This window comes from Podarcis gaigeae (genome assembly GCF_964106915.1).
Source record: "Podarcis gaigeae genome assembly, chromosome: 16".
NCBI lineage: Eukaryota > Metazoa > Chordata > Lepidosauria > Squamata > Lacertidae > Podarcis > Podarcis gaigeae.
In genome coordinates this window covers 79,236-104,931 of record NC_139693.1, presented here as the reverse complement: position 1 = coordinate 104,931, position 25,696 = coordinate 79,236, and the positions used below count along the sequence as shown (strand labels likewise).

Genomic DNA, 25,696 nt, shown 5'->3' with positions numbered 1-25,696 from the left:
TGGGGCACCAGCCGCGCCAGCCCAGGAACCGCTCGCTGCGCGGAAAATACGCGATCCTCCCGGCCGCCTTTTTTATTCTCAGTCGCTCGTGGCGATGGGATTTGCACTGGCGCCTCCCCGGCAGAACCCAGTCGGCCCGACGGCGGGAGGGCGCTGCTCGGACCTGGGGCCAGCAAAGGGCGGGGCGGGGGGGTCTGCTGGCTTTTACTCAAGGGCGGGGGCAGAGATCCTAAGGGGTTGGCAAAGGGGATGAACCGCAGCCGCGTTGCAAGGAGTCACACTTCGAGGCTTCCTCCGCCTCTGGCGGGCCAGGCGCCTCAGGCGGCTGACAAAGGGGCCCCGCCCCCCGCCCCCCCCCCGCGGCCATTTTGACTCCGCGGCAGGTTTGAGCGCGGGCGGGCGGGCGGGCGAAGTGCCTGATGGGAGCCGTGACATTCCCTCCCTGGAGGTCGGAGGCGAGGGAGGAAAGGGAAGCTGAGCGGACGCCACCCAGGACTCTGCTTCCCGGCAGCCACCGCGCGCCACCATGCCGCTGGCCCAGCGGCTACTTCCGGCGCGGCTGCTCCTGGGAGTCGTAGTTTCTCCCTCCCCGCTCCCGCACTGAGGGAGGAAGAAGGCGAGAGCCCCCGCGCCGTCTCCTCCTTCCACGGCGGCCGCCATTGCCCGGAGCCGAGTCGGAGGTTGGAGCGAGCCGCCTCTGTAGAAAGAAGGAAGAAGGGAAAGAGGGGGCGGGGGGAGCCCAGAGCCCGCCTCCTCACCCGGCCTTCCTTCCGGCGGCGGGGCGTTGCCATGGCGACCGCTGCGGCCTAGCGGGCTTCACGCTCAAGCGAGCGCGGCCTAGTGCGGCGGGCGCAGCCTCGGCCTCGCGTAGCAGGAGCAGCCGGCGGTAAGGAGGGGGAGGCCATGTCCTTGGTGGCCTACGCCAGCAGCGAGGAGGAGGAGCAGGAGGAGAGCGACGCGGCCGAGGAGGAGGGAGGAGGAACAGACGGAGACGACGACGACGACGAAGAAGAAGCGACAGAGGAGCGGGAGAGGGGCCGGGAGCTGAGCCGGCGAGGCGGCCGCGGACTCTTCTCCGCACTCCCGCCGCCCAGGGCCGGCGCGGGCTTCGCTTTGCAGCAGCCCCAACGGCCCCTCACAGCCGGCCTCCCACTTCCTTTGGCGCCGCGGCCTATCCCGGCCTCGTCCCCGCCGCCGCTTCTGGCCCCGGCCGCTGCCGCCTCCGAGCGGGCCCCGGGCAAGAAGAGGACGCAGCCCGTGCGGATCGCGGCGCCTCATCTGGGGGACGTGAGTGTCCTGGGGGTCCTTCGTGGAGGAAGGGCGCAGGATCGGGCCCGCTTCCTCGGCAGGGAGGGACAGGAGGAGCCCGCAGCCGCAAGGCCGACTCGAGAGTAGACCCCTGGCAACGGAGGCATGGTGCCACTGGCGTCCCTCTTCGGCCCTGTCCCTTATCGTCAGTGGGTCTCCTCCTGAGTAGGACTGGTGTGCAATGCAGCCCAGAGGGTCTCATGGTAGCACCTTGAAAACAATATGCTTGGAGCTGACCCGACTCTGCTGGCATCTTCCCATCTTGCCACATCTTCCTGCAGGAAACATGTACAATTTAAGAACTCGCTATTAAATCAGAAAGCAGTTTTTAATACTGTAGCAAATTACACAGCAAAAAATACTAAATGAAATATTTAGTATCTTTATGAAAGCTATCAACAAGCATTAGAATAATAGAGTCTTAGAGTTGGAAGGGACACCATGGCTCATCCAGCCCAAGCCCCGGCAATGCAGGAATCCAGGGCAGATGGCCAGCCAGCCTCTGCTTAAAAACCTCCAAGGAAGGAGAGTCCGCCCCTCTCATGGGAGACTGTTCCACTGCCAAACAGCTCTTACTGTCAGAAACATATTCTGATGTTAAGTCGGAATCTCCTTTCTTGCAACTTGAAGCCATTGGTTCAAGTCCTCCCCTCCAGAGCAAGAGAAAACAAGCATGTTCCCTCTTCCATGGGACAGCCCTTCTTGAAGATGGCTGTCCTGTCTCCTCTCAGTCTCCTCTTTTCCAGGCTAAGCATACCCAGCTCCTTCAACTGTTCCTCATAAGGCTTAGTTTCCAGACCCTTGATCCTCTTGGTCTCCCTCCTCTGCACACCTTCCGGCTTGTCGACATCCTTCTTAAATTGTGGTGCCCAGAACTGAACACAGTCTTCCAAGTGTGGTCTGACCAAAGCAGAATAAAGCAGGACTATTACTTCCCTTGATCTGGACACTATTCTTCTGTTGATGCAGCCTAGAATAGTGCTACCTTTTTTTGCTGCTGCATCACACCTTTGGGCCATGTGATCTATCAAGACCCCTTCTTTTTCTTCTTTGGTGATCATTCATTGCCGAGTAAGATTGTCTTCCATAAACATGGTTTTAACAATGAGTCCATAAGTGACTGTGGAGGCCAATTCTGGATCCACATGTCCTTCCACAGTGGGGACATTGGTTTCCGGGCAGGAGTTGATCATGGTGTGGCTTTGCCAAGCATGCCTTCCTCTTAGCACGTTTCTCCCTTGCGTCCTGAGTTCGAGTGTCTTCAAAGCCTATGTCACCTTTGGTAAAGGCTGTTCTCCAACTGGAGCGCTCACAGGCCAGTGTTTCCCAGTTGTCAGTGTTTATACTACTTTTTTTTAGATTTGCCTTGAGACAGTCTTTAAACCTCTTTTGTTGACCACCAGCATTACGCTTTCCATTTTTAAGTTTGGAATAGAGTAGTTGCTTTGGAAGACTATCATCAGGCATCCACAGAACATGACCAGTCCAACAAAGTTGATGTTGAAGAATCATTGCTTCAACACTGGTGATCTTTGCTTCTTCCAGTACACTGATATTAGTTCGCCTGTCTTCCCCATGATCCTTCTCACAGGTACTACTGGCAAGCCAGGTGCCCCATCTTACATTTGTGCAGCTGGTTCTTCCTGCCTAAGTGCAGAACCTTACATTTGTCCTTTGTGAAATTCATTTTGTTACTTTGGACCCAAGTGGGATCTTGCCCTACTCAGAGGAGACCCATTGTGACTGACAGTGGATATCAAGTCCGTTTGCTTCAGTGGGTCTGGGTGGGCTGTCTCCAGGTGGGACTGGCAATGTCCGTTGCCTGAAACTCTGGGGAACTGCCACCTGCCAGTCTGGACAGTACTCAGTAAGATGGACTCAGTATTATTTAGATGACTCAGTATTATTTAGAAACATGAGGACTAGAACCTTAACTTTATTTGGGGGAAAGGCCTGCAGCCTGTTGCTAGAGTATCTGCTTTACATGCAGAAGGTAGGAGGCTCAATCCCCTACTTCTGCAAGTAGGACTGGGAATGTCGTGTGCCAGTCAGTGTATATGAAGGGAGATGGACCTGGTAGGTTGCAGCTTGTTGAAAAGCAGAGGGAGCAAACATGGGCAAGTGGTGAAGAGTTGATGAACTCAAGGCTCCCCGCCCACACCTCTCTGAACCCGCAGTGGGCGCTGCCCAGCAACTGATAGGTTTTGTGAGAGCTTGGGAACCTGCTGCTTTTTTTGGAATCCAAGATGCTCATCATTCTGCTTGGCTGGAGTGTCAAGGTTTGCCTTTTGTGGTCTGATTCCTTCCTTGACCTTTGGATCGCACTTCTAAGCTAAAACTGGAGGGTGAAGAAGGAAGGCTGTGGTGATAAGGGCACTCGCCTCAGGGAGTGGGGCTGGTGCTCACTGGGCCCTTTTGCAAAGCTCCACACAAAGACAGCTGCTGTTTCTGCTTTCTAGAAGCTGCTGGATCTGTCCTTATCACTTACTTGCAGCAGGAGGGAAGGGAGGAGGAGTTGCCAAATGTTTCTTCCTATCCATGCAACGGGGAAACCTTTTTTTTGTTTTTCAAGTAAAATTTATGTGCACCCTTCTCATGCATAAGTCATCCCAGGCCCACAATACAAACAATAAAGGTAAAGGTACCCCTGCCCGTACGGGCCAGTCTTGACAGACTCTGGGGTTGTGCGCCCATCTCACTCAAGAGGCCGGGGGCCAGCGCTGTCCGGAGACACTTCCGGGTCACGTGGCCAGCGTGACATTGCTGCTCTGGCGAGCCAGAGCCGCACACGGAAACGCCGTTTACCTTCCCGCTGGTAAGCGGTCCCTATTTATCTACTTGCACCCGGAGGTGCTTTCGAACTGCTAGGTTGGCAGGCGCTGGGACCGAGCAGCAGGAGCGCACCCCGCCGCAGGGATTCGAACCGCCGACCTTTCGATCGGCAAGTCCTAGGCGCTGAGGCTTTAACCCACAGCACCACCTGCGTCCCATATACAAACAATACGCGGGTTCTATTTAGCTAAGTTAGAGTAGACCAGATGAAATTTTTGGACCCTATTTAGTCACATCCATTAGCTTCAGTAGGTGACTCTGAGTAGGACTAATGTAACGTAAGAAAAAACTGTACTGCAAATACAGGTTTTTGCAGTCTATATGCCTAGCAGTGTTAAGATCTGAGTGAATTAAGTTGGGAGAAGGATTGTTTGTTACTTACTTTATTGCCTTTATGATTAAGTCCCATAAAATTTCTGGTAGCATCATTGTTAGAAGCAATTTCATATATACAAACAATGACAAAACAATTCCACATGTTCACACAATTTCCTGTGTAAAAAACTATTTTGAACCCAATAAAGATCTGGACTGGGACAGAGGTATATATATATATATATATATATATATATTTGCTTTCGTATATAATTTCCAGATGTCTGGCAAGCGGGATGTGTCGTCACGCTTGTTCATGTTGTGAGGGTGTTTCTCTATCTCGATGGCTTCCATGATTATTCTCTTGTGGTGATGTTCCGTGTTAAAGAGCAATTTGGACATCTGGAAATTAGCCCTCCCCACAAAAACTGACACCAGATCCAGAGGCACACAGAACGCCAACACCAATCAACCACACCAGACCCAAACCCAGACCTTCTCCACAGATGAATTACTGACACCATCCAGTAGCCAATCCATGGTGGCACCTCCGGATGCTGCACCCCCCTGCAATCCCTACACAGATCTGGCTGACACAAGCCACAAAACCACAGCTCGCCCCTATACACGAAGCCAAGCCAAAGCACAACTAAGTGCAATACAGCCATCTTCTCAGGAAAACTCTTCACAAAGTTCAAGAGGTCAAGACACAAAGACTTTAGCAACTAATCCACACCTAATGACCCACCTAAGTGGTACTCAGGATATCACTCAAGAAATCACTCAAGGTATCTCTCAAGTAATTAAGGAACAAAAGAAGAAAAGGCACACTAGCCTGGGAACTTCCTCTCTGCCCAGAACATTGGAGGCTAGACACCACACCCCCTCTACAGTATTTATAGGAACTCAAACATTGAGATCCCGCTCTGTTCCAGTAACAAGAAGCCGAAAGCACCAGCCTGAAGATGACGAGTGAGACCTTGTCGAAACGTCGCCTAGACACCCCAACTTTTACACGGGAAGACACCCGAGGACACCAAAACCTGCATTCCTGTACCCGTGAAAATCTACGAAAGCATATATATATATATATATATATATATATATATTACCTCTGTGCCAGTCCGGATCTGCATTGGATTCAAAATAGCTCTCTCTCTCTCTCTCTCTCTTTCAGTCGGATTCCGAGGAAGATGAACCAGCCAAGAAGCACCCCTCTTTCCAGGTGAGGACTTGGGCAAGTGGTGCTCCTGTAAGGGGGGGGGGAGGAGTGGGAGCACCTTGCTTTCAGTGAAAAGTGCTTGCCCCTAGTCAGGCAGTTGCCTCTCTGGATTAGTCATGTTAGTGAAATCTCACATGTGAGACAAAATTCAGTCGATCAGTCAGTGCAGGCTTCACGGTCAGCCACAGCCCGTGTCTTTCTGGGAAGGCACGGCTAGTTCCTGCTTGGCTCCTGCCCTGAGGCAGCTATTGTTGCCTGGCTTGGTGTTGCTTCATGGTGCAGCTTCCTGGGTGAAGGAGGGGCTGCTGTGGCTCCCGCCGTCCCTTGCCAGCAGGCCCAGGTGGATGTAGTCCTTCCTGCCCCCGCCTCACCTTCCCCTATGTCTTCCACCCTCCAGGCCCAGAGCGAGGGCTCCGGCTTGTCTGCTCTACTTCCTCAGCCCAAGAACCTGACGACGAAAGAGACGAATCGGCTGCTGCTCCCTTATGCTTTCTCTAGGAAAGTGGCTGCTGCTGCTGCCGAGAGCTCCCCGGAAGCCAAGTCTGCCAAGGGCCCGCCCCCCTCCAAGCCAAAGCCTCCCCTCAAGGCACCCTCGGCCGTGACGGCGACCACGACTCCCTCCCCATCAGCCATCAAGGCGGCCGCCAAGAGCGCCGCCCTGCAGGTGACCAAGCAGATCACACAGGAGGAGAATGACAGTGACGAGGAGGTGGCCCCCGAGAACTACTTCTCCCTGTCCGACCGGAGCGATGCACCAGCCCTCAGTCCAGAGGCCTATGCCTACCCTGGCCCCGTGGTGCCGGATGATCTGCCCCCTGGGACGGAGCCGGACCCTGAGCCCGAGAGCCAGGACGCAGCTGCCAACGCCCCGCTGGAGTTCAAGACGGGGCCGGGGGCCAGCTCGGCTTCCCACGGCTGGGCCCCCAAGCCTGGTGAAGACTATGGCGGGCAGCACTATGCGCTCTACCCTGGCTGCAGCGATGCAGGCGGCCCCAGCCCCTACTACCAGGTGAGAGGGGCAGAGCCAGAGGCTTCTTCTGCAGCTGGTGGGTTGAGCCTCAAGGGTGGCTGGCACAGTGGGGAGGGCGAGCGGCTTCTGGGAAGGAGGCTGGGATGGGCATGGGGGGGTGGCAGGCAAAGTGGCTGGTCCGGCAGCAGATTCCTCTCCTGGTGCTAAGGAGATCCTTTCCCCCACCTGGCTTCCTCTGCAGCAGGATTACTACAGCAGCAGCAGCTACTACTCGGACACAGACCCGGAGCTGGGCCCGCCCCAAGAGATGAGCAGCGAAGGCGCTTCTTCCTCCTTCATGGACGATGAAGCGGTGAGAAGCTGCTCTCAGCAGGGCCCCCTAACTGGTGGGGTGGGGCTGGGTAGGGCACCCTCTCCTCCTGCTGTGGTGGCCCTGCCAGCGTTTGGGGGTGAGGGGGTCTCTGGTACTTGGCAGGGACTGCAGAACTTGGATTCCAAGGCTGCCGGGCAGGTAGGGACAAGCAGCCCCAGCCAAGAGGTGTGGGTGCAGCTCTGACATCTTCTTGGCTTCTAGCTTTCAGCAACTCTAAACAGGGCCCTCTGCTTAGAACCGGGGGGGGGGGCAGGATAGGACCCCCAGAAGGGGACGGTTTTGTTCTCTGGTCTTATGAAAGGATGGCCTCTCCCTCCCTCTTCCCACCCCCATTTCTGTCCCCTGAGTGAGCAGAAAGTGAAGGTTAGAGATTGGTTTGGGACTGCTTAAAGGAGGCAGTTCATCTGCATCCACTTGCTCTTCCACAGGAGGTCCAGGAGGGGGCTGGTTGGCTGTGGACACTGCAAAAGGGGCTTCTGGCTGTTTCAGCTCCAGCCCGGCCTCAGTGGGCCTGGGATTAATGGTGTTTGGGATGCTCAGCAGACTGAATCCCTCTTCCCTCCTCCCGTCCCTTGCTCAGTTCAAGCGTCTGCAAGGCAAGCGGAACCGCGGGCGGGAAGAGATCAACTTTGTGGAGATCAAGGGGGACGACCAGCTGAGCGGCGCCCAGCAGTGGCTGACCAAGTCTTTGACAGAGGAGCAGAACATGAAGTCCTTCAGCAAGGTGAGGGGGCCCCTCCGTTCCCTCGCAGAGGGAGCCTTCCCTCCCCCCTCCTGCTCTGCTGGTAATCACAACTCCTGTCTCTTGTTTCTCTCCAGAAAAAAGGGGAGCAGCCCACGGGGCAACAGCGGAGGAAGCACCAGATCACGTATCTGATTCACCAGGTGAGGCTGCCCGGGTTTGGATCTTGTCACCCTAGTTTGGATCTTGTGCCCTGGAAGCCGCAGCAGTTGGCAAAGTGGGTCCTCTTCTGCCCAGGGCTCCCGCAGGGCTTGCGCATGGCCCACCAGACACTTTGCCAATTATTTTTATTGATTTTCCAAACTATTACAAATTAGACACTTTGGGACTGCAACATCCACCATCACCTCCAGGCTGACCGCTGGGGCTGATGGGAGATGCAGTCCAGCATCCTCTGGGAGGAAAATCATGTGTCCTGCCTGATGCTCAGCATTGCTGCCCGTTTGCGGCTGAAGTCCAGAAACCCCAAACCAAGCCCTGTTTTCAAGAGTGGGTCAGGCCACTGGGGCAGTGTGGGTGTCTTGGTGTCGGCGCTTGGTGGTGCGGGTGGGACAGGCGCCCTGCCAAGCGAAGGGCCTTACTTCTGAGCCTCCTCCCTCTCTTTCTGGGGCAGGCAAAAGAGCGTGAGCTGGAGCTGAAGAACACGTGGGCCGAGAACAAGCTCAGTCGGCGTCAGACGCAGGCCAAGTATGGATTCTAGGGCCCGTCTGCCTCCTCGGAGCCCCTTCAGGCAAAAGCTGCCAGCCCCAGACCACGTTGCGTGAAAGGAAGAGAGGAGCCTGCGGAGGGAAGAAGGGCGTGAGGCCATGTGCCTGGAGGCGCCTCTGCTGCCTTTCCCGGCAGGGGTCTTCGGCAGAGGGATGCAGAGGAGTGCTCTGGCCCCCCAAGAAGGCCCACTGGGCTGCCTGGCACCCCAAGCCCCTTTTCTTTCCAGTAGCCAACGCGACACGGACGAGGCCCCTGTCAGCTGGGGGGAGACCAGCGCTGCTCACTCCCTTGGAACTGCCCACCTTGCAGGAGGTGGGGCAGCCCAGGCAGTCCACCCAACCATGGGGGGGGGGGCAGGACTGTCCCTGAGTGCTCTTCTGTAGCTGCCCCACCCTGCCCCCCGCCCGGTTCTTCTTGTGTCTCTCTGTGTTTGTGCTCCAGACCATTTGCCCTCCCCTTCCGGGCTGAGGAGAGTTCTCATCTTCTGTGGGTTTGGGGCAGCCCCATCCTTGTTTCCCATCAGAAGCTCTCCTGGCGGTCTCCTCGATGACAGTGTTTGGGTTTCAGCACAAGGCAGGGCTGGAAGGTGCGTGGCCTGTGATCTCTCCCCCAAAGCCATAAGGACACATCACTGTTAACAGTACTTGGGCTAAGTGCTAGCGGGATCCGTGCACTTCCAGGAGGCTGGCTGCTTTTCAGGCACCCCCAGCCCAGGGCGAGGGCGGCAAGCAGAGCCTGCTCCACGGCCTGCGGCAGCACCCACCCTCTGGGCTTCCACCCCTGGATGAACCTGGGCTTCCCACTCTCTTGGCTTCTGGGGCCTCTGCCCAGACCCCGTTGTGACTGTGGGGCGGGCCCTCTCTTGCCTCCCCTCCCCAGATTCCAGGTGGGAGGAGCCAGACGGGGAAGTCTGCTGGGGCACACACACACTTGCTCTCTTTCCTTGCTGCCCCACCTCAGATTCTTCTGCTGCTGGGCCTCATCAAGCAGCCCCTCGAAATCCCTGGTCTTCTGGTCTCACATCCTCCACTTTGGGGTTGTTGTGTTCTCTTCATTGTTGTTGTTGTCTTTCAAATTGGAGCCCGTTTTCCATTTTTGGAGGGCGTGTCCCCCTCACTGTGGCAGAATTTCTGGGTGAATTATGATGTCTCTGTATTTAGGGTATTATTATTTTTTTTCTAAACAGAAACAAAAAAAAAAGCAATTTCTAGTTTATTTCCCTTAACATTTTAGTATTTAGAGAAGCCTCTCTTTTTTTCAGTATTCCAAAATAAAGCTCTCATTCAGTAATTTATTCGTTATCTTATGAAACTGTCTGGAAAGAGATTTTATAAAAGAATAAAACTTTTAAATGAACTTGCCCTCCCTCAGAACATTTTAGTATGGTTTGTTTGGGCTCCCCTCAGTCTCCACCCTCCGACTCCCTTTGGACTCCTTTCCCTCCCTTTCTAACCCAGGGGCCTCAGGCAGCTTCTGTGTTTCCTGGGGACGCTTCGTGCCTCCGAGGGGCTTGCAGGGTGACAGCTGGGCCCCGATGTCGGGGGGAGAAGCAGCACCACACCACTTTGCGCAGTCATGGATTTCCCCCAGGAATCCTGGGAACTGTAGTTTGGCCAGGGCACTCATAGCGGTTGGGAGATCCTCTGAGCTACAGTTTGCATTTCCCTCTCCCCAATGAATTTTGTAGGTTTTATCTGTGTGAGCAGAATAGGGCGTGGGAGGTTCCTCCTAACAATCAAGGCCAGGAGGCTGTGGTTGAATCTCTCTTTCTGGCCCAGGGGCAGAACAGGGGCAAGGGCCTACAGTGCCGCCTCTTCCGCATTGCTCTCTCCCATCCGGCCCTGAGAAGCCGTGTTCCTTCTCCTATCACCAGCCACGTCTTGGGGGAGCGTCTGCCTTCCTGTCCGTTCTGATAAGGAGTCCCGGCCAAGCAGAAGTGGGCAACAGGCGCTAGGCCAGTTCAGCCGGATTAAAAATAACTCCTCTCCTGCCCCAGGTCAGGAAGCACTAGGAGTTGTGGAAGAGCAGCAAGTTGGGGGCTGGAGGAGGCAGCCAGAGAAGGCGCAGTGGGCCAGCTATCCCCCTGGGCAGTGGGGCTCTCTGGGCTGGCTCAGACACCATTTCATGCATTTCTGAACTCCTGAACTGCTGTTCAGCTCAAGTCCCGCTTCTGGGCTTCCCCTTCAGGTCCTTGTGGTTGACCATGACAACAGGATGCAGGCCTTTGGCTGGGTCCAGCTGCAGCCAGACTCTTACGTTCTCTGCCTGTGTAACAGCAGCTTCACCTTGCCTGACCTTAGCCTGGATTTTTCAGAGCTGCAGCTACACAAACACAAAGACGGGAGGTAATTGCTCTCCAGCATCATCCAAACCAACCCCTGAGAAGTAAGGATGGGATTTCTGCAGAAATCAGAGCAGCCCTGGCCCAAGGAAGCATTTCTAGCACAATATGAAGTCAGTAACTCTCTCCCCCCCCCCCCTTGGTATTCTGCAGTATACTGCTCCTAAACAAGGAGGCTCTCTTGAGCTGCCAGGGCTGGTTACTGTGTGCAGACAAGGCTTCCCCAAGTTTGCTACAGGCACGAGGCTCTCAAAAAGATGCCTACTGCCTTGCAGCTGGTCAAGAGAGGCAGAGAAAAGCAGAGTGGGAAGGGTTAAGAGAGTTTTAACTTCACTTTCAGCCTGGGTGACAGTTCTTTAAGCTTGTCCCCCCTTGAAGGGTCTGTGCCCAGGCTGCTGGGAGTAACGCGCCTGCACATGTCCAGCTGGGTCCGAAGTCAGCAAGAAACCTTCCCTGTTCTCCACACCCAGCAGCTGGTTGACTGCCTTGCTCCCGGGGGCTCTAGCAGTGCTGCAGTTGGGCGCGAGCAGGGAGAGGCCTGCTGGCTCCGCGGCGGGAAGGAAGGATGGAAGGTCCTCACTGGCCGCGGCTGGGAGGCCTGGCCAGGAAGGGGGCTGCGGCCGGGCCTCTCCTTGCAGGCGGAAAAGCCGGCTGGGCTGCGGGGAGGGAGCCGGAGGCGCCTTTCGGAGATGCCCCTCGGAAGGGACTCTCCGGCCGGAGCGCGCCCTGCAGCAGCCCCCGAGGCGCCCACGGGAAGGAAAGGGTCCCGGGCTGGCGGGGCGGCTCCTCCTCTTCGGAGCCAGCCAGGACCAGACCGTCGGAGCTGCGGCCGGAGCAGGAGGGCAGGACTGCTCTCTCGGGCCGGCGCTGCTGGACCGGAGGGAAGCGCCCTCTCCATCCCCCTTCGGGGCTCGCCGGGCTGTGGGAAGGAGGGCGGAGAGCGCGCCGGGCGGCTGCGCTTGGGTCCCGCCGAGGGGGGACCGTTGCCTCTCTTGGGAACTCGCCCCGCGCCGCTGCTCTGCGAAGGGAGCCCGAGAGCAGGGGATCGACTCTGCCTCCTTCCCCCACCCGCAGTGGAGCTGCGCCGCATCCAAGGCCAGGCAAGTCTCCTCCGTCCCTGAAGCAGAGACGACGGGCCCACTCGGCAGCTCCTTCCTCGGGAGTAAGACCCTTTCTGCCGCCCGGCCAGGCGGGCTTTTCTCCCAGGAAAGCGGCCGCCGAGGATCGCAACTCGGCTGCTCTAGCGCGCTATCCCAAGGCGGAGGCGCCTCGAGAGCGCAGCTGAGGTGTCTGGAGGGGAGACGATGCTCCCTGGAGGGTCTCTTCCAGGATCCCCAGTCCCGCAGCCCCAGGACCTTTTCCCAGCACGGACCAACGCCGCCTGGCTGGTTCTCGCATTTATTCGCTTGCCCGGGATTATCCGCCCTCCTTCCCCGGAGCTGCGTGTTGGGAGGCGCGCTTCCATCCCTCCCTCCCTCCCTCCGAGTCCAGGAATTTGCCGCTTGCGACATATTTCCACCGCCCTCGCCCCGAGTTTTCCTCCTGCCTCAAATAAGGTGTTTGTGCTGCTGCGTTTGGGGCGTGCGAGGCCAGCTGGAAAGACAAATGCGCCCCCGGAGCAGCAGCGCCGTCCAGCTCCAGGCGGGGAAGGAATGTGTCCGCCGGGATGGATGCTTCGGCCCGCCCTGCTCCTCCCCGTCCCCAGGGCGAGGATCCTCGGCTGCCCGGGATGGGAAAGAGGCTGCTGGTGCTCCCGGGACCCGGCCTGGCTCCTGGGATCACTGGCCCGCCTGGCTGCTCGCTTCTGGCGCAGAGACAGCGAGACGCTTTCGCCTTCCTCCCGCGGCCCGTTTACGCGGGGCGGCTTTCTGGGCGGGGGCGCCGTGAAGCAAGGCCCCCTCCCTCTCTCTCCTCTCCTCCTGGCAGGCTCGCCGCCCCCCCCTGCTCCTGCCTCCCGCTTTAGCTGCCTGGACAATAGCGGCCCCCCTGTCCGGCATTTCGCCCCCTCCCGAGCCTTTGGTCTCTCTCCTGGCAAAGGGATGGGCCGCCGGAGTTCGGGGGCAGAGCAGCTGCTCGGCGTGCAGAAGGTCCCGGATTCCGTCCCCGCTGGCAGCATCTCCCCGCAGGGCCGAGAAAGCCCGAAGAGCCACAGTCAGTGCTCGACCTTCCGGAGAAACCTGCAAGCGCCATGTGAGCGCAGTCGCCCCTCCTGCTGCTGTGACCCCCAGGGCGGGCACGCAGAGCCTTGTGGTTTCGGATCCTGCGCGCAGACGCCCCAGACCTGCACCTCCTAGGCGGGGTTGTGTTTTCTTACGGAACAGGCCGCTCTCACATTAGCAGCTGCTTGCGAGCGGCCCGTCCGCACCACATCCCGCTTTGCTCGTTGTTCTGCGCTGCCCCTGGAGGGGCGACTCTTGCGCCATCGCGCAGCAAACGCCGAGTCCAAAACCTTGCAGAAAGTGGCGGCCGCGTTGCAGCGCAGCCCGCCGCGCACAAATCGCCGGGCAAGCGCGATCCCAAGGCGCCCGGGTGCGCCCTGCGTGCGCGGCCTCCTCCGCGAGCCCCCCCCCCATTCTTGCTGCCGCCCCGCTCCCCCCCCCGGGGGGGGATCGGGAGCGTGGAAGGCAGCTCCGGGCGCCTCCGGGGAGCGCTTGGGCTCTCCGCCCCTTCCCGCAGGTGTGCCGAGGGCTCCTTCCGCAGGAGGGCGAGGCTCCTCGGCTGGGAGGGGACTCGCCTGCTGCCGCCGCCGCCGGAGCGCCAAGAGGAGGAAGTGGAAGCGCCCGGAGGTCGCGATGGTCGCCTGCAGGTGCCTCCCGGAGCTCCGAGGCGCCGAGGGCGGCGGCGGCAGCAAGAGGGGCCCGTGAGAGCGCGCGCGTGAGTGCGGGGAGCCGGCCAAGGGGGCTCCGTCTCTTGCTGCCTCTGGTCGCCCCGCGGGGGGGGGGGATCCGGCCTGTCTGCGGGGAGAGAGAGAGAGAGAGAGCGCGAGACCCCCCAATGAGGAAGTGGCTCCTCTCTCCGTCGCCGAGGCCCGCGGAGCAGAATCGCGACCGTCCCCCGGCGGGGAGGGAGCGGGACTGCGGGGCGAGGGCGGCCTGGGAGAGGCCCCTCCCGCGCGCGCACGTGTAGAAGGGCCGTGAGAAAGTGTGGGACGCGGGGTCTGGAAGCAGAGAGGAAATTCCCCGCTGCTGGTGCGGGTGGGGAAGGGCCTCGGTCCCGGCGGAGATACTGAGGGGGGCGGAGAGCAGCCCATTGCTCGCAGGAGCTGACCGCTTCCTTTTCTTTTGCAGCTGATGGCCAAGGATGGCGGGGGCGAGGTCCTTGCCAGTGGTGAGGGGGGGCGCCTGGCCAGAAGCCCCGAGGTGAGTGGGGCATCCAGGGCTGGGCCTGGGCTGCTGCTGCTGCCCCCCCCCGTCCCAGCTGGGGGTCCCAGCATGCTCAGTGCACAGAGCCCTTCCTTTAGCCGCCAGAGACTTCTGTGCTTGCTTCCAGGAAGTTCTAAACATCTCACAACATGTGCTCAGGATGCTTATTTTCTTTTTAAATCAGGGTTGGTCAAGTGGGTTTATTTCTTTGTAAAGCATGGGGGGGGGGGAGAGAAAATTGTGTGTGTCAGAGCAGAATGAATGCATATTGTTGCCTGTTGCCCCAATCTCTGAGCTGTGCGAGATCCTGGGGGTTTCAGGCCCACTCAGCGTTCATTCCTGACATGATGTATATCTTGCTCTAGGAAGCTTAGTTTGGTCAGAATGGAGTCTCCACTTCCAGAATTAACACTAAATACATTACATCTGGTAAATGAGCCACCTTAGTCACTAGAGGGCTGTGAAAAATTGTGTCCCTGGCTGTCCAGACTTGTCTGCTCATGTACTATCTGAAACCAAAGGGCACATTGGTTGCAGGATGTGAATTTTTTTCCTGCTCTCCTACCCTACTACCAAGAACCTTGATTAAATTCTAAGACATACTGGGTCCAGGGATTTAGGGGAGTCTGGCACCCACAAACACATAACAATATGAATGTCTAAAGAGGTTGGGGAACTTGCAGAAGACCATAAAGCCCTGGGTCCAAAATGGCCTAGTTGCACTACAGTTGGTAGAGTTTAATTACGACTGTGGGGTGGGTGGAAGGAAAGGGCTGAGACTAGGGTGCCCCCCCCCCCCACTGCAGGGGCTGCCCATATGAATCGGGAAGATGTGCGGCATTTCCCCAGGACATCTTGTTCTGCTAACACATAGTGGGCTTTAAGGGGACACAGCCACCTGCTCCCGCTCTGTCTTTGAGGGGGGCTGGTTCTGTTCCACAAGGTCCAGTTTCCCCCCAGCCTGGATGCCCTGAAATCTCTCCTTCAGCCCTCACCTGCCTTGCCTTCTGCTCAGCATTGCTGCTGCCGCCACCTACAGTGAACCTTGCCTAGTTCCTCCCCCCGCCTTGCACTCGGGGAAAGGGTGCCTTGCACACCAACGGCAGGATCTGTCAGCTTCTATGGGGCTCCTGCTGGGGGAGGCAGGTGGGGAGGGTGGCATCCTTTGACCTTGCCCTCCACCCCTGCTCTCTGCAGGAGGCCCTGTGCAACCTGGACGATGAGGACAACGACGAGGTCTTTGAGAGCCCCGACAGCCAAGGCCCACGGCCGGGCTGGACCACGTCAGCCACCTTCCGCCACTGCAGCGTGGATGAGCTTTATGAGCTCCTGGAGAAGCTGGGCAGGTGAGGACCCAGGAGCACCGGCGGCTGGTGGGAGGAGCAGGGCCGGGAGGGTCTGGGGACAGCAGAAGGGGTCTTCTGGGCCCAGCCCCCGCGGCATCTCAGAGGGAAGCTGGGAGAGGCTCCTGACACCTGCTGCCAGTTAGTGTAGACAGTGCAGAGCTCGATGGCCCCTGCTGCTCTGACCTGACCAAAGGTCTCTTGCTGTGCTCTTCTCGTTGCTGCCCTTCTCCCCCTCCTCTCCCCACTCAGCGGGCACTTCGGGGTGGTCAGGCGCTGCCAGGAGCGCTGCACGGGCTCCTTCTATGCCGCCAAGTCCGTGAAGGTGCGGAAGCGAAAGGGGAGCCGCCTGGGCCTGGACCGCGAGCAAGTGGAGCGAGAGGTCTCCATTCTCCAGCAGCTCCAGCACCCCAACATCATGCGCCTCCATGACGTCTTTGCCGGGAAGGGCGAGGTGGTCCTGATCCTGGAGCTGTGAGTGTCGGAGGGGAGGGACTTGCTTTTGGGGTCCACACTCTGGCTTAGTCTGCTGCAGCAGAAGCAACAAGTTGCCTTGTGATACCTGAAAATATTCCTAGCTTTAACAAGGAAACCTCCATGCAAATGACCGCAAAGTGACCTCCAGGCCACAAAAACTCCTTTAACAAGAAACCTGTTTGGAAGCCCCCAAGCTATCAGCATTTTGCAGGAGGGGCTCAGTTGCACTTCTGGTTTGCACAATTAAGGGTGGAGTCAAAGGGCTCTGTCACCTTTTCACAGCAAATCAACTTTTAAAAATGAATGGGCTGTTCATGGTTTGGAAGGTGATGGAGAAATGCATAGAAAAGCATGAGATGAACGAATTACTCAAGGGAAGGCATAGACACACCCTGTACGAGGGGAAGGAGGAGAAATCTAACTGTTTTGAGACTTCTGTCTCCCAGTTGCTCATAAAACCGGGGGTGCCACTACTATCGGGGGGACGGGACTCCAGGTCTCATGACACCTTTGAGAAGACTGCAAAATAAATAATATTTTGTAGCACCTTGTGTTTCTTTCCTCCTCCTAATTCCCAAAGTGGGGCAGCTTAGGGAAGAAGTGGCTTGCCCCGGGGCACACGCCAGGCCAGCTGCCCCAAATCCACCCTCCCTCTCCCTCCAGCATCCACGGAGGGGAGCTGTTTGACTTCATCGCAGAGAAGGAGCTTCTGACAGAGACAGAAGCCATCCAGTTCCTGCAGCAGATCCTGCTTGGCCTGAGCTACATGCATTCCCGGCGCATTGCTCACTTTGACCTCAAGGTACGCCAGCCCTGTGAGGTGCTTCCTGGATCTCTGGAGGCTTTTGAGCAACACGGGAGTCTTCTCTGAGGGCGCCTTGGTCCTATCTCCTTCCCTGATCTCTTCTGCAGCCAGAGAACATCATGCTCTTCCAGAAGGATGCCCCCAACCCCCTGATCAAGATCATCGATTTTGGTCTGGCCCAGAAGCTCGAGGAAGGCGTGACCTTCAAAAGTTTGTGTGGGACTCCCCAGTACATTGGTAAGAGGGCAGAGCAAGCTGTCCCAGAGCCCCCGACGGAGGAACTTCCTGTGCCCTCAAACCAGCAGCTCAGCCCCTGCTGGGGGCCAGGGTGGACTTGGCCACAGCAGAGAAAATGTTGCTGTTGGTTGTCAGACTTCTTAGTTGCTTCTTATCTCCAAGTGACTTAACAACACCTTTAAAAGCTTAAGCGTACCTGATAAAAGAGACACATTCTCCTCACAGAAACACCTGCAATTAATGAAAACAAATGTTTTGGCAGCGAAACGAGAGTGTCCCAAAGGGCGTCCCATTTCTTGCCTGCTGCTTGCTCTTGTTCGGAGGAACCTTCTCCCAGACACTTCCCCACAGAGGCAGGGCAGCCCATGAGCTCCAGAGGGTAAGGGCAGTGCTGCTCATGAGCTCCAGCTGCCATCAGCCCCAGCCAGCCAGTGGCCAGGGAGCAGGACGGGAGTTTCAGTCCTGTGACATTGTCCAGAGCAGGGAAGCCAAGACCAGTCGGGGGTGGGCTCAGACTCCCAGGAGCCAAGAGTTAAGGATGGTAATGGTGGTGGAGATCACCAGAGTTTGGGTTCGGAGGGGCTCCTTTTTAAAGCTGAAGATAATAAATCCAGGAGGAGGCTAGGCAGCACCGAGGCTGTGGTGGCTCTCTGGGGCCCGAAGGCCAGGGAAGTGTCCTGTCTCCCTAGTTTAATGGGAACCCCTTTTTGGTTTCTCAGCGCTGACACCGTTTTGCCCATTTCTTCTTGCTCAGCTCCTGAAGTGATCAACTATGAGGCTCTGAGCACAGCAACGGACATGTGGTAAGAAGCAGTAGCAAGTGTGTGTGTGTGTGTGTGTGTGTGAGAGAGAGAGAGAGAGAGAGAGAGACTCTGTGCCAACATCCTGCATGCCCTTGGGTGGCTGGGGCAGGTGGGGGAAGAGCGAGCGCCTGAGGCCCTCCAGGAAGTGCTCACGTGCCAGACTCAGGCCTCCAAAGCACCACAGGGAAAAAAGTGCACAAACTAAGCTCATGTTGGGTTTGTGTTTTACCTGTCTAATATGAAGACAGCCACCCACACTTGCCACCAGGCTTAGGCCTTCCTCCAGTCCCACCAGTCCTCCCTGAGTCTTCCCTTTGTCTGCTTGGGGTGGCCCACGCCACAGCCCTCCCGCCCTCCGCCCTGGATTTTGCATGCCCCCCCAGTCCTCAGGTGTCCTGTCAAGGAATGTACTTGCTGGGTCTCCCTTCAGCTTCTCTCTCTCTCTCTCTCCCCCTTTTTCTTCCAGGAGCATCGGCGTGATTACCTATATATTGTAAGTACCTTGGGACTCCCTGTATTTGAGGCTGAGGGTGGGCGTGGGCAGTGCTGGTGATGGCAGTGCAGGGCCTCAGAATTACTTACACCTAGGATGCATTTTAATCCATTAAAAAATTTAATTCGCCCTCAGAGGAAAAGAACCATTAGAAAATACTTTTTAAAATGGTGCTAAAGACGATGACTCCCTGTCGTCTCAGGCCTTGGATGACCTGAATGGCTTGATTCCAGAATCTGGTCTTGAGGTCTGGCCCTGCTGCTTTGCTGTTCTTCTCCTGGCCATGGGTTTATATTGGATCCCCCCCCCCCCCGTGTTGTATAGTATGTTTTCATTGCACCTTTACTGGACGCTCTCCTGCGATGACAACGTAACGAAGGCCAGTCTATAAATAAAGAAAGGAAGGAAGCTGCGTCTTCCCAAATGCCCCTCCGTTCTGCAGGTTGCCAGCATTGTAGGAGCAATGGAGGAAATGGCACCTGGCGGGCAGAAGATCTCCCCCCTTAATTGGTCCTCATTAGCTACTTTCCGTAGCTGATTTTTTTAGGACATTTGTTGATTTTGCATAAGGCTCCTTCAGTAAGTGCAAGCTCTCTTGTAAGAATTCAGGTTTTTAAATAAATCTTAAATGATTGCCCGCCCGCCTGCTCTGAATAATGCCTGCTTGATCCCTGCCGTGAGGTTTCCTTTTGATCCTGCCTTCTCTGCCCTTTGCAGACTGAGCGGCATGTCCCCCTTCCAGGGAGAGACGGACGCAGAGACCCTGACCAGTGTTGTCTCCGGCACCTACGAGTTTGAGGACAAGTACTTCAGCCAAACATCGGAGCTGGCGAAGGACTTCATCCAGCAGCTGTTGGTGAAGGAACCTGGGTAATGGCCCACCAGGGGTGGTTCTCTCAGGTTCTCAGTTTTCCTGTCTTAAATTCAGTTCTCCACATTTCAACAGCAATCTGCAATGAAAAAATGCCTCCTCATCAGCATTTTGGGATGAATTTCTCCTAGTGGACACATTTTACAATGCTTCCATAATGCATTTTTTGTGTCTTACTTTTACTAATATGTGTGTTTTTAATGAACACACAACTTAGCTGGAAGCTGCATTCAGAGGAGTGCAAATTTTGAAGGATGACTACCTTTTGCTTCTCAAATTGTTCTGGAAAGTGCAAACAAGGGAGGTTTGCCTTTGAGATTCCCCCCCCCCCCTTCTCTCCCTCCTGGTGGGACTTTGGCTCAGGCCCCAGAGGGATTCTCCTGCAGGCCTCTCTCTCTCCCTTCCAGCGAGGAAATGACAGAAAGTCAGATGTGCATTTTCCCCTCTGTTTCAGAGACCGAATGTCGGCCGAGGAATGCCTCATCCACCCCTGGATCAAGGTCAGAGCCTGGGAGGGGAGGCTGGCTGGGGAAGCTGCCTTAGACTGAGCCAGACCTTCGGGATCTGTCCTTGAGCTCTAGCTTGAGATTTTCGGGCACCCTCCTTGGTTTCTTCTCTGTCCCCATCCTGGCCTGAACTGATGGGGGAGGGGAGGCAGGAGGATTTTGGCAATGGGCAGAGTTGCAGGTGCCTGTTTTTTCCAGCCCCTGACCCGGAAGCAGGTTGCGAACCGGAGCCGCTCCTCCATCAACATGAAGAACTTCCGCAAGTTCAATGCTCGCCGGAAGTGGAAGGTAAATTGAGCAGCCCCCCCCCCCCCGCCTGCACCCTCAAAGCCAGTCAGCAAGAAGAAGCCAGAGGGTGCGGGACACCTGTCCCTTGGCAGTGGGGGTGCCCTCCTCTGACCTGAACCATTATTATTATTATTATTATTATTATTATTATTATTATTATTATAGTTTCACTTATGAATTGCTTCCTATGAGGCACTTGAAGTGATCTGCAGTGAAACATTGCCTATATAAAAACAATTGCTTGCACACATGAAAACAATTCAAAAATCAAAAGAGCAATTGCATACAGTTGTGCCTTGAGACTCGAACGATTTGGCTCCTGAACGCTGCAAATCTGGAAGTGAGTGTTCCGGTTTGCGAAGGTTCTTTGGAACTCAGACATCCGCGGCTTCCGATTGAGTGCAGGAAGCTCCTGCAGCCAATCGGAAGATGTGCCTTGGTTTTTGAACGTTTTCGGAAGTCAAATGGACTTCCGGAATGGATTCCTTTTAAGAACCAAAGTATGACTGTATTTAAGCCCAGTTTCAAATCCAGGGCAAATCCCAACAGCTCACCATCTCCCCTTCAGAGGCTTTTTGAAAGAGACATCTGTGGGCTGTGAGGGAGGGGCACAAGGTCTTCCGGCGAGAGGCTCTGTGCGCCTCATCTCTGCATTTCCTCTCCAGCTCTCCTACAACATGGTGTCGGCCTGCAACCGCCTCTGCCGGATGGGCCTCCTGTGCCAGCAGAAGCGGGAGGAGGAGAACTTGGTGAGTGCCCTTTCCTGGGCGATGGCCTCCTTGCCCTGCTTCTCAACTCCTGACCGGGAACCCTCCCCTGCCTCTGACCCCCACGTCTTCCCTCCCAAGCCACCCTTGCCTGGCTTTCGTCCCCTTCACTCTGCCCTCCTCTGCCCCCCAAACAGCGCGGCTGCGAGAGCGACCAGGAGGGGGAGGCCAGCAGCCCCGTCACCCTCTTCCGCAGGCGAAGGAGCAGCTGCTCGTGATCGGGGACACCGGGAGGCAGGAGGCAGCCTGCTCTTCCAACCCCATCCATTCACCAACCCAGGAGGGTGCGGCACAGCATCTCGGGCAGCTCCAGCCTTCGACAACCAGCCCATGGTTGCTGCAATGTGGACAGGAAAGGGGCCTGCTGGGAGGGAGCCCAGCATTAAATGCCTGCGTTGCCCCACACTCCTGCTGTGCCAAGAGGGGGGGGGCTCCCATTGTGGGCGGGAGACAGCTCTCTCTCTGCCTCCAGCTCCCTGGGGCTTGGCGTTTTGGTCAGATGGCTTTCAGCAGAGGCAAGCATTTGGGGCTTCTTAAAAAAATGCATTGTATGTATGTTTGCTTTTGGGGAGCAGGAGATTCACTTCCCAACTATTTCTGACCTACTTGGGGAACAGAACTCCGCTCCCCCCCCCCATGCCAGCACCCCCCCCACTACCCATCCCTTCCTCCAGGAATTCGTGACCAAAAAAGGTCCCTGGTCACTTTTTAATAATGTGCATAGCATTAATGATATCTGTACAAGCAAAGAAATGAAACATCTGTGTCTTCCTGCTCGGCTGCTTTTTGTTTTTGCTGAATTTGGTTCACGTTAAAAGGTCAAGCAGATAAACGATTGCTTCACAAAGTGGTTTGTGAGTGATTCCCAAGGATTCAGGTGTCCCCTCTTTCTAGGATTTCATGAAGGGACTGTAGACAAGTTCTTTCCTCCCTCTCTCTCTCTCTCTCTCTCTCTCTCTCTCTCTCAACACCTATAATCTCCCACCCACACAGTCCGCACTGGGGGAAAAGTAATATCTGCCCACCTTGCAGAGATGCTGCCACGAGGGTTCAGTAGCCACCCTGTAGTTCAACTAGTTCAGCATAGAAAGCTGCCATTGGGCTTCATCTAGCTCAGTGTTGCCTGCACTGACTGGCAGCAGTGGCCTGCCAAGGTTTCAGATGAGAAGCCTTTCCCACCGGTGCCTGGAGATGCCACTGAGCCGCGGTGGTCCTTTCCAAGCCAAGCGACATGTTGCTGCCCCCCCCCCCCCACTGCTGCTGAGGTGGGAGAGGCCGAGGCGGCCTGGAGCCCAGCAGTGCAAAGCACCTGGCTCTGTCCTCTTCCCAGAGTGTTGTTGTTTAGTCGTTTAGTCGTGTCCGACTCTTCGTGACCCCATGGACCAGAGCACGCCAGGCACTCCTGTCTTCATGCCTGTTGCCTTTGTCCATGGAGTTTTCTTGGCAGGGATACTGGAGTGGCTTGCCAGTTCCTGCTCCAGGTGGATCACGTTTGGTCAAAACTCTCCACTATGACCTGTCCATCTTGGGTGGCCCTGCACGGCATAGCTCATAGCTTCTCTGAGTTATTCAAGCCCCTTCGCCACGGCAAGGCAGTGATCCATGAAGGGGCTTCCCAGAGTAGACAGCAGATAAAAATCATTCCGGAGGCTGCAGGGGGCAGAATTGGCCAGCAGGGGGCGCCACAATGCAAGGACAGACCATGGGGAGGGAGGTCAGGAGGGCCAGTGTGAAGAGTTCAGGGTGGTTTTTGTGGGGTGGAGTAAAAAGGGTCTTCTTGTGGTCAGCAGAGGGTGCTCCAGTATATAAGGACTCTGGTCTTCTAGATATTCACACACACACTTTCATATTCGTGGAAAGAATTGTAAAAAGTATTACCAACATGGTGAATTGTTTCTGTTAATTATGCAGCGATCACTGTTTGTCATGCCCTGTGTTTCATTTCCTCTGACCCCACTGTTTACAACTCCGCCACCACTTTGATGCCGCTTTGTTTGATATATTTTGTATGTCTTAAATTTTCGTACACCACTTGTGACTTTACTGGACAGCTGACGGTTTTGCACAAGGCCTCCGCGGCCCACAAAAGTTTATTATGCCATAATAAATTTGTTAGTCTTTAAAGTGCCGCAAGATTCTTCTGTTCCTTTTGCTTTGGGGCGGAGGGCCTCCTCCTCCTCTTTGGCAAGCGATCACACCTCCTCTCCGTCCGCTGCTCTGGAGCCTCTTCTCCTCAGGCTGCCTTTGCTGCCGTCCTGGTGTGTGACCTGCCTGCTTGTGTTGGTGGAAGTGCGGGGGAACGTTGCACTTGGCCAAGACGACTCTCCACATGCGCACACCAGGAGGCCTCTGGCGAGAGCAGAGCTAGGTGACGGCCCTCCTTTGTCAGTTCTTGCACACCATGTGCCCCAACTGAGCACGAAGGCCAGCGGGAGAGGGAGTGTGCGCATCGTGCAATATATATATGCACATAGTTTTAAAGAGCACAAGTCATCACAGACGCCAGACTTACTTCAGTGCAGGACTGACCTTTGGGGATGCAGGATTTTTGTGTGGCCTGTTCATTGTTTCAGCTTTGGCTGCCTAGATTTTGGCAAAGGCTGTCCAGGGATTAAACTGTTTGTACGATCTGTCAAGTTGTGCCTGATTGATTATTATCTCCTCTGCGGCTCGTTACTTAGCCAATTGCCTGGATACTTCACAGGCAACCTGTTTTGCCAGGGCTGAACTGTTTGAAATCATTACCTAAAGTCGTTAATTGAGCAAGTTGAACAGGCTGGCTTTTGGAAAGCCACAGTGAGACAGGGAGCGACTAAACAGCCACCTGATTACTAGTGTGGCAGTTGCAGCCAAGGGGTGGGACTCCCTCATCATGTTGAATAATCCAACGCCTTTTCTGTTTCGAGCTGTCAGTCATGCCCTCAGTTTTGACTAAAGCAAATTGGGCGGCCCTTCTGGGTGCAATTCAAGGTAGCAGCTTTAATTTTACAGATTTGAAAACTATTTCACAGCCAGAAGGTGAAGCACAAAAGATTTGAGATTGTGCACACACCACACATTTAGAGCACATGACTTCCCACTAAAGAATCCTAGGAACTGTGGTATGTTGTGGGTGCTGGGAATTGTAGTTCTGTGACTACAGTTCCCAGGGTTCTTGGAGTGGCTGGGAGCAGAAATGCACTGTAAAGGTGTAGCGCTTTAAATCAAATAGAAGCCAAACTTGACAACATAACCTATGCTGAAGGGCCAGGAACCCTAACCTTAAAGTCCCACCTTTGGTCTCTAGCAGGTTGTTACCTTCCTCCAGTTTTAGTGAAGAAAGGAGCAAACAGAGTTTATAATGAAACCCAACTTTGTGTAGAAAACTAACAAGCCTGTTTGCAAAATGAACCCCAAGCCTGACGCCTGTAAAAAGGAAAAACTTGCTTTCTGCAAAGTTTGCAGTTCATGAAGGGGTGAATGAGAGTTTACTTTGACCGGACTCTGACTGGTTGAAAAGTCAGCAGTTGGCAAGGTTTAGCTGTAAGGAAGCCGCAAGGGACACTTGAGGTTTCTGGACTACAACTCCCATAACCCCAGAGCATCAGACACACTGGCTGCTGGGAGTCCCAGTAGTGTCTGGAGGCCTGCAAGTACCCATTAAAGTTAGGACATCTCTGCCTTAGGTAGAGAAATCCCAATAGGAAGGATAGTGTTGTACCTTTTCTAATTTAGTATGTGTGTTTAAATGATTATTTATCCTGCTCTTCCATCACAAATGCTCCCCCAGTGGCTTACAAATCACTTTAAAAACATAAAGACAGTTCCTGCTCTCAGATATACAATCGAAAAACATGACAGAAAAGGAAAATGGTTTGAGAAGGAAGAGGAAATGAGTACCATGTGACTCAGCCATTCAGGCGACCGACAGGAACCCCATGTGATCTACTGAGCTAACTGAGCTGCAGAGCCAACCTCTGGGAGGGATCTGAGTGGGGATGCTGAGGAGGGCAGAGGGGCAGGGCTGGGTTGGTGCTTGCAGTGAAGAGTCTCCCTGAGCACGTGCAGAGTGCATTGAACGGGGGAGTCCCCACGCTTAGAGATTAGAGGAAAGGCATCCAAATGTTGCCTAGGGGGCAGCAAGGTTGGTTGGAGAAGCAGAGAGACGCCCTTGTCTTCGGAACAAATCTTGGCTCCACCTGTGAAATGGGGACTTTCTTCTGCTCTGTGCTCTAGATAGAAGAAGAAGGAAATCTCCTCTCAGAAAAGGTTGAAGAAGGAACGTACGGAGCTGCCTTATACATACTGCATGGGAGCAATGGTCCATCTAGCTCCCCGTTGTCTACCCAGGACTGGCAGCCGTGGCTTTCAGGCAGGGCGTCTCCCGCGCGGAGATGTGCCAGTGGGGACCTGGGCTGCTCTGCCCCGGAGCTTCGCCCTTCCTTCCCAAACAGGAGGCGCTCCTGCCAGTTAGTGCAGTTGGTCTTCTGCCCCCACCCGGCCGGTTTCCTGCCCTGATTTCCCCTCTGCTCCTCTTTCATCGGCGCCCCTTTTGAGCCCCGCTCTTCTCGCCTCTGCACCCCGTTCCTGCCCTGAGGTGCTTTCCCTGCCCCCACCCCTCCGGATTGCCCCCCACTTTCTCTCCCTCCAGCGGCTGCTCCTCACTCCCTTCCTTATTTCCCAAACAAGAAAGGGAAGCCAGTTCCTCCGTCCAACCTCATCTTGCTCCAGTTGTCAGGCTAAATATTTTGAAGTAACAACCGAAAACAAACTGTTGGAACTGGCCCAGTTCTGGCTCTCCAGCCCTCGAGCAAGAGGCGGGCTGCTTCTCTCTCTCGCCCCCCCCCCCAGCCACACACAACCACAGCGGGCAAGCCGTGCTTGTGTGCAAAAGGTCCCGTGTTGCCTGTGCAAGAAAGACAGACTGGCTCCGCCCCTGAGCTGCCCTGGCGGG

At 55.8% G+C, this 25,696-nt stretch overlaps 2 protein-coding genes across 9 annotated transcripts; both read left to right on the top strand.

Annotated features, from left to right (window-relative positions):
* The first annotated feature begins 71 nt into the window (after positions 1-71).
* PRCC (proline rich mitotic checkpoint control factor) lies at positions 72-9,826 on the top strand. 2 transcript variants are annotated; one of them, XM_083715873.1, is made up of 7 exons: positions 72-1,287; positions 5,633-5,680; positions 6,075-6,686; positions 6,889-6,999; positions 7,601-7,744; positions 7,840-7,905; positions 8,376-9,826. In XM_083715873.1, the coding sequence occupies exons 1-7, from the start codon at positions 904-906 to the stop codon at positions 8,460-8,462; spliced, it is 1,452 nt and encodes a 483-aa protein (XP_083571999.1). In that variant the 5' UTR covers positions 72-903; the 3' UTR covers positions 8,463-9,826. The 2 variants fall into 2 exon arrangements, with proteins under 2 accessions (XP_083571999.1, XP_083572000.1); XM_083715874.1 differs by having other exon boundaries at positions 370-1,287; positions 6,892-6,999.
* A 1,386-nt stretch (positions 9,827-11,212) lies between these two features.
* LOC310833237 (death-associated protein kinase 2-like) lies at positions 11,213-22,891 on the top strand. 7 transcript variants are annotated; one of them, XM_083715792.1, is made up of 13 exons: positions 11,213-11,692; positions 14,099-14,170; positions 15,371-15,519; positions 15,769-15,990; positions 16,657-16,795; positions 16,906-17,035; positions 17,790-17,838; positions 18,305-18,331; positions 19,049-19,201; positions 19,657-19,702; positions 19,907-19,996; positions 20,662-20,745; positions 20,901-22,891. In XM_083715792.1, exons 1-13 carry the CDS (start codon positions 11,228-11,230, stop codon positions 20,979-20,981), a joined length of 1,707 nt encoding a protein of 568 aa, XP_083571918.1. In that variant the 5' UTR covers positions 11,213-11,227; the 3' UTR covers positions 20,982-22,891. The 7 variants fall into 7 exon arrangements, with proteins under 7 accessions (XP_083571918.1, XP_083571919.1, XP_083571920.1 ...); XM_083715793.1 differs by having other exon boundaries at positions 11,471-11,911; XM_083715794.1 differs by lacking the exon at positions 11,213-11,692 and adding an exon at positions 12,101-12,367.
* Positions 22,892-25,696: the final 2,805 nt, after the last annotated feature.

What these genes read in the sequence shown, in the direction of transcription:
- PRCC (XM_083715873.1), top strand. Translation starts at nt 904, where the DNA reads ATGTCCTTGGTGGCCTACGCCAGCAGCGAGGAGGAGGAGCAGGAGGAG. An exon ending in GCCCCAGCCCCTACTACCAG is followed by an intron (nt 6,687 to 6,888) that starts GTGAGAGGGGCA and finishes CTTCCTCTGCAG; the next exon opens with CAGGATTACTACAGCAGCAG. An exon ending in TCACGTATCTGATTCACCAG is followed by an intron (nt 7,906 to 8,375) that starts GTGAGGCTGCCC and finishes TTTCTGGGGCAG; the next exon opens with GCAAAAGAGCGTGAGCTGGA.
- LOC310833237 (XM_083715792.1), top strand. Translation starts at nt 11,228, where the DNA reads ATGTCCAGCTGGGTCCGAAGTCAGCAAGAAACCTTCCCTGTTCTCCAC. An exon ending in TTGCTCACTTTGACCTCAAG is followed by an intron (nt 16,796 to 16,905) that starts GTACGCCAGCCC and finishes TCTCTTCTGCAG; the next exon opens with CCAGAGAACATCATGCTCTT. An exon ending in TCATCCACCCCTGGATCAAG is followed by an intron (nt 19,703 to 19,906) that starts GTCAGAGCCTGG and finishes TGTTTTTTCCAG; the next exon opens with CCCCTGACCCGGAAGCAGGT.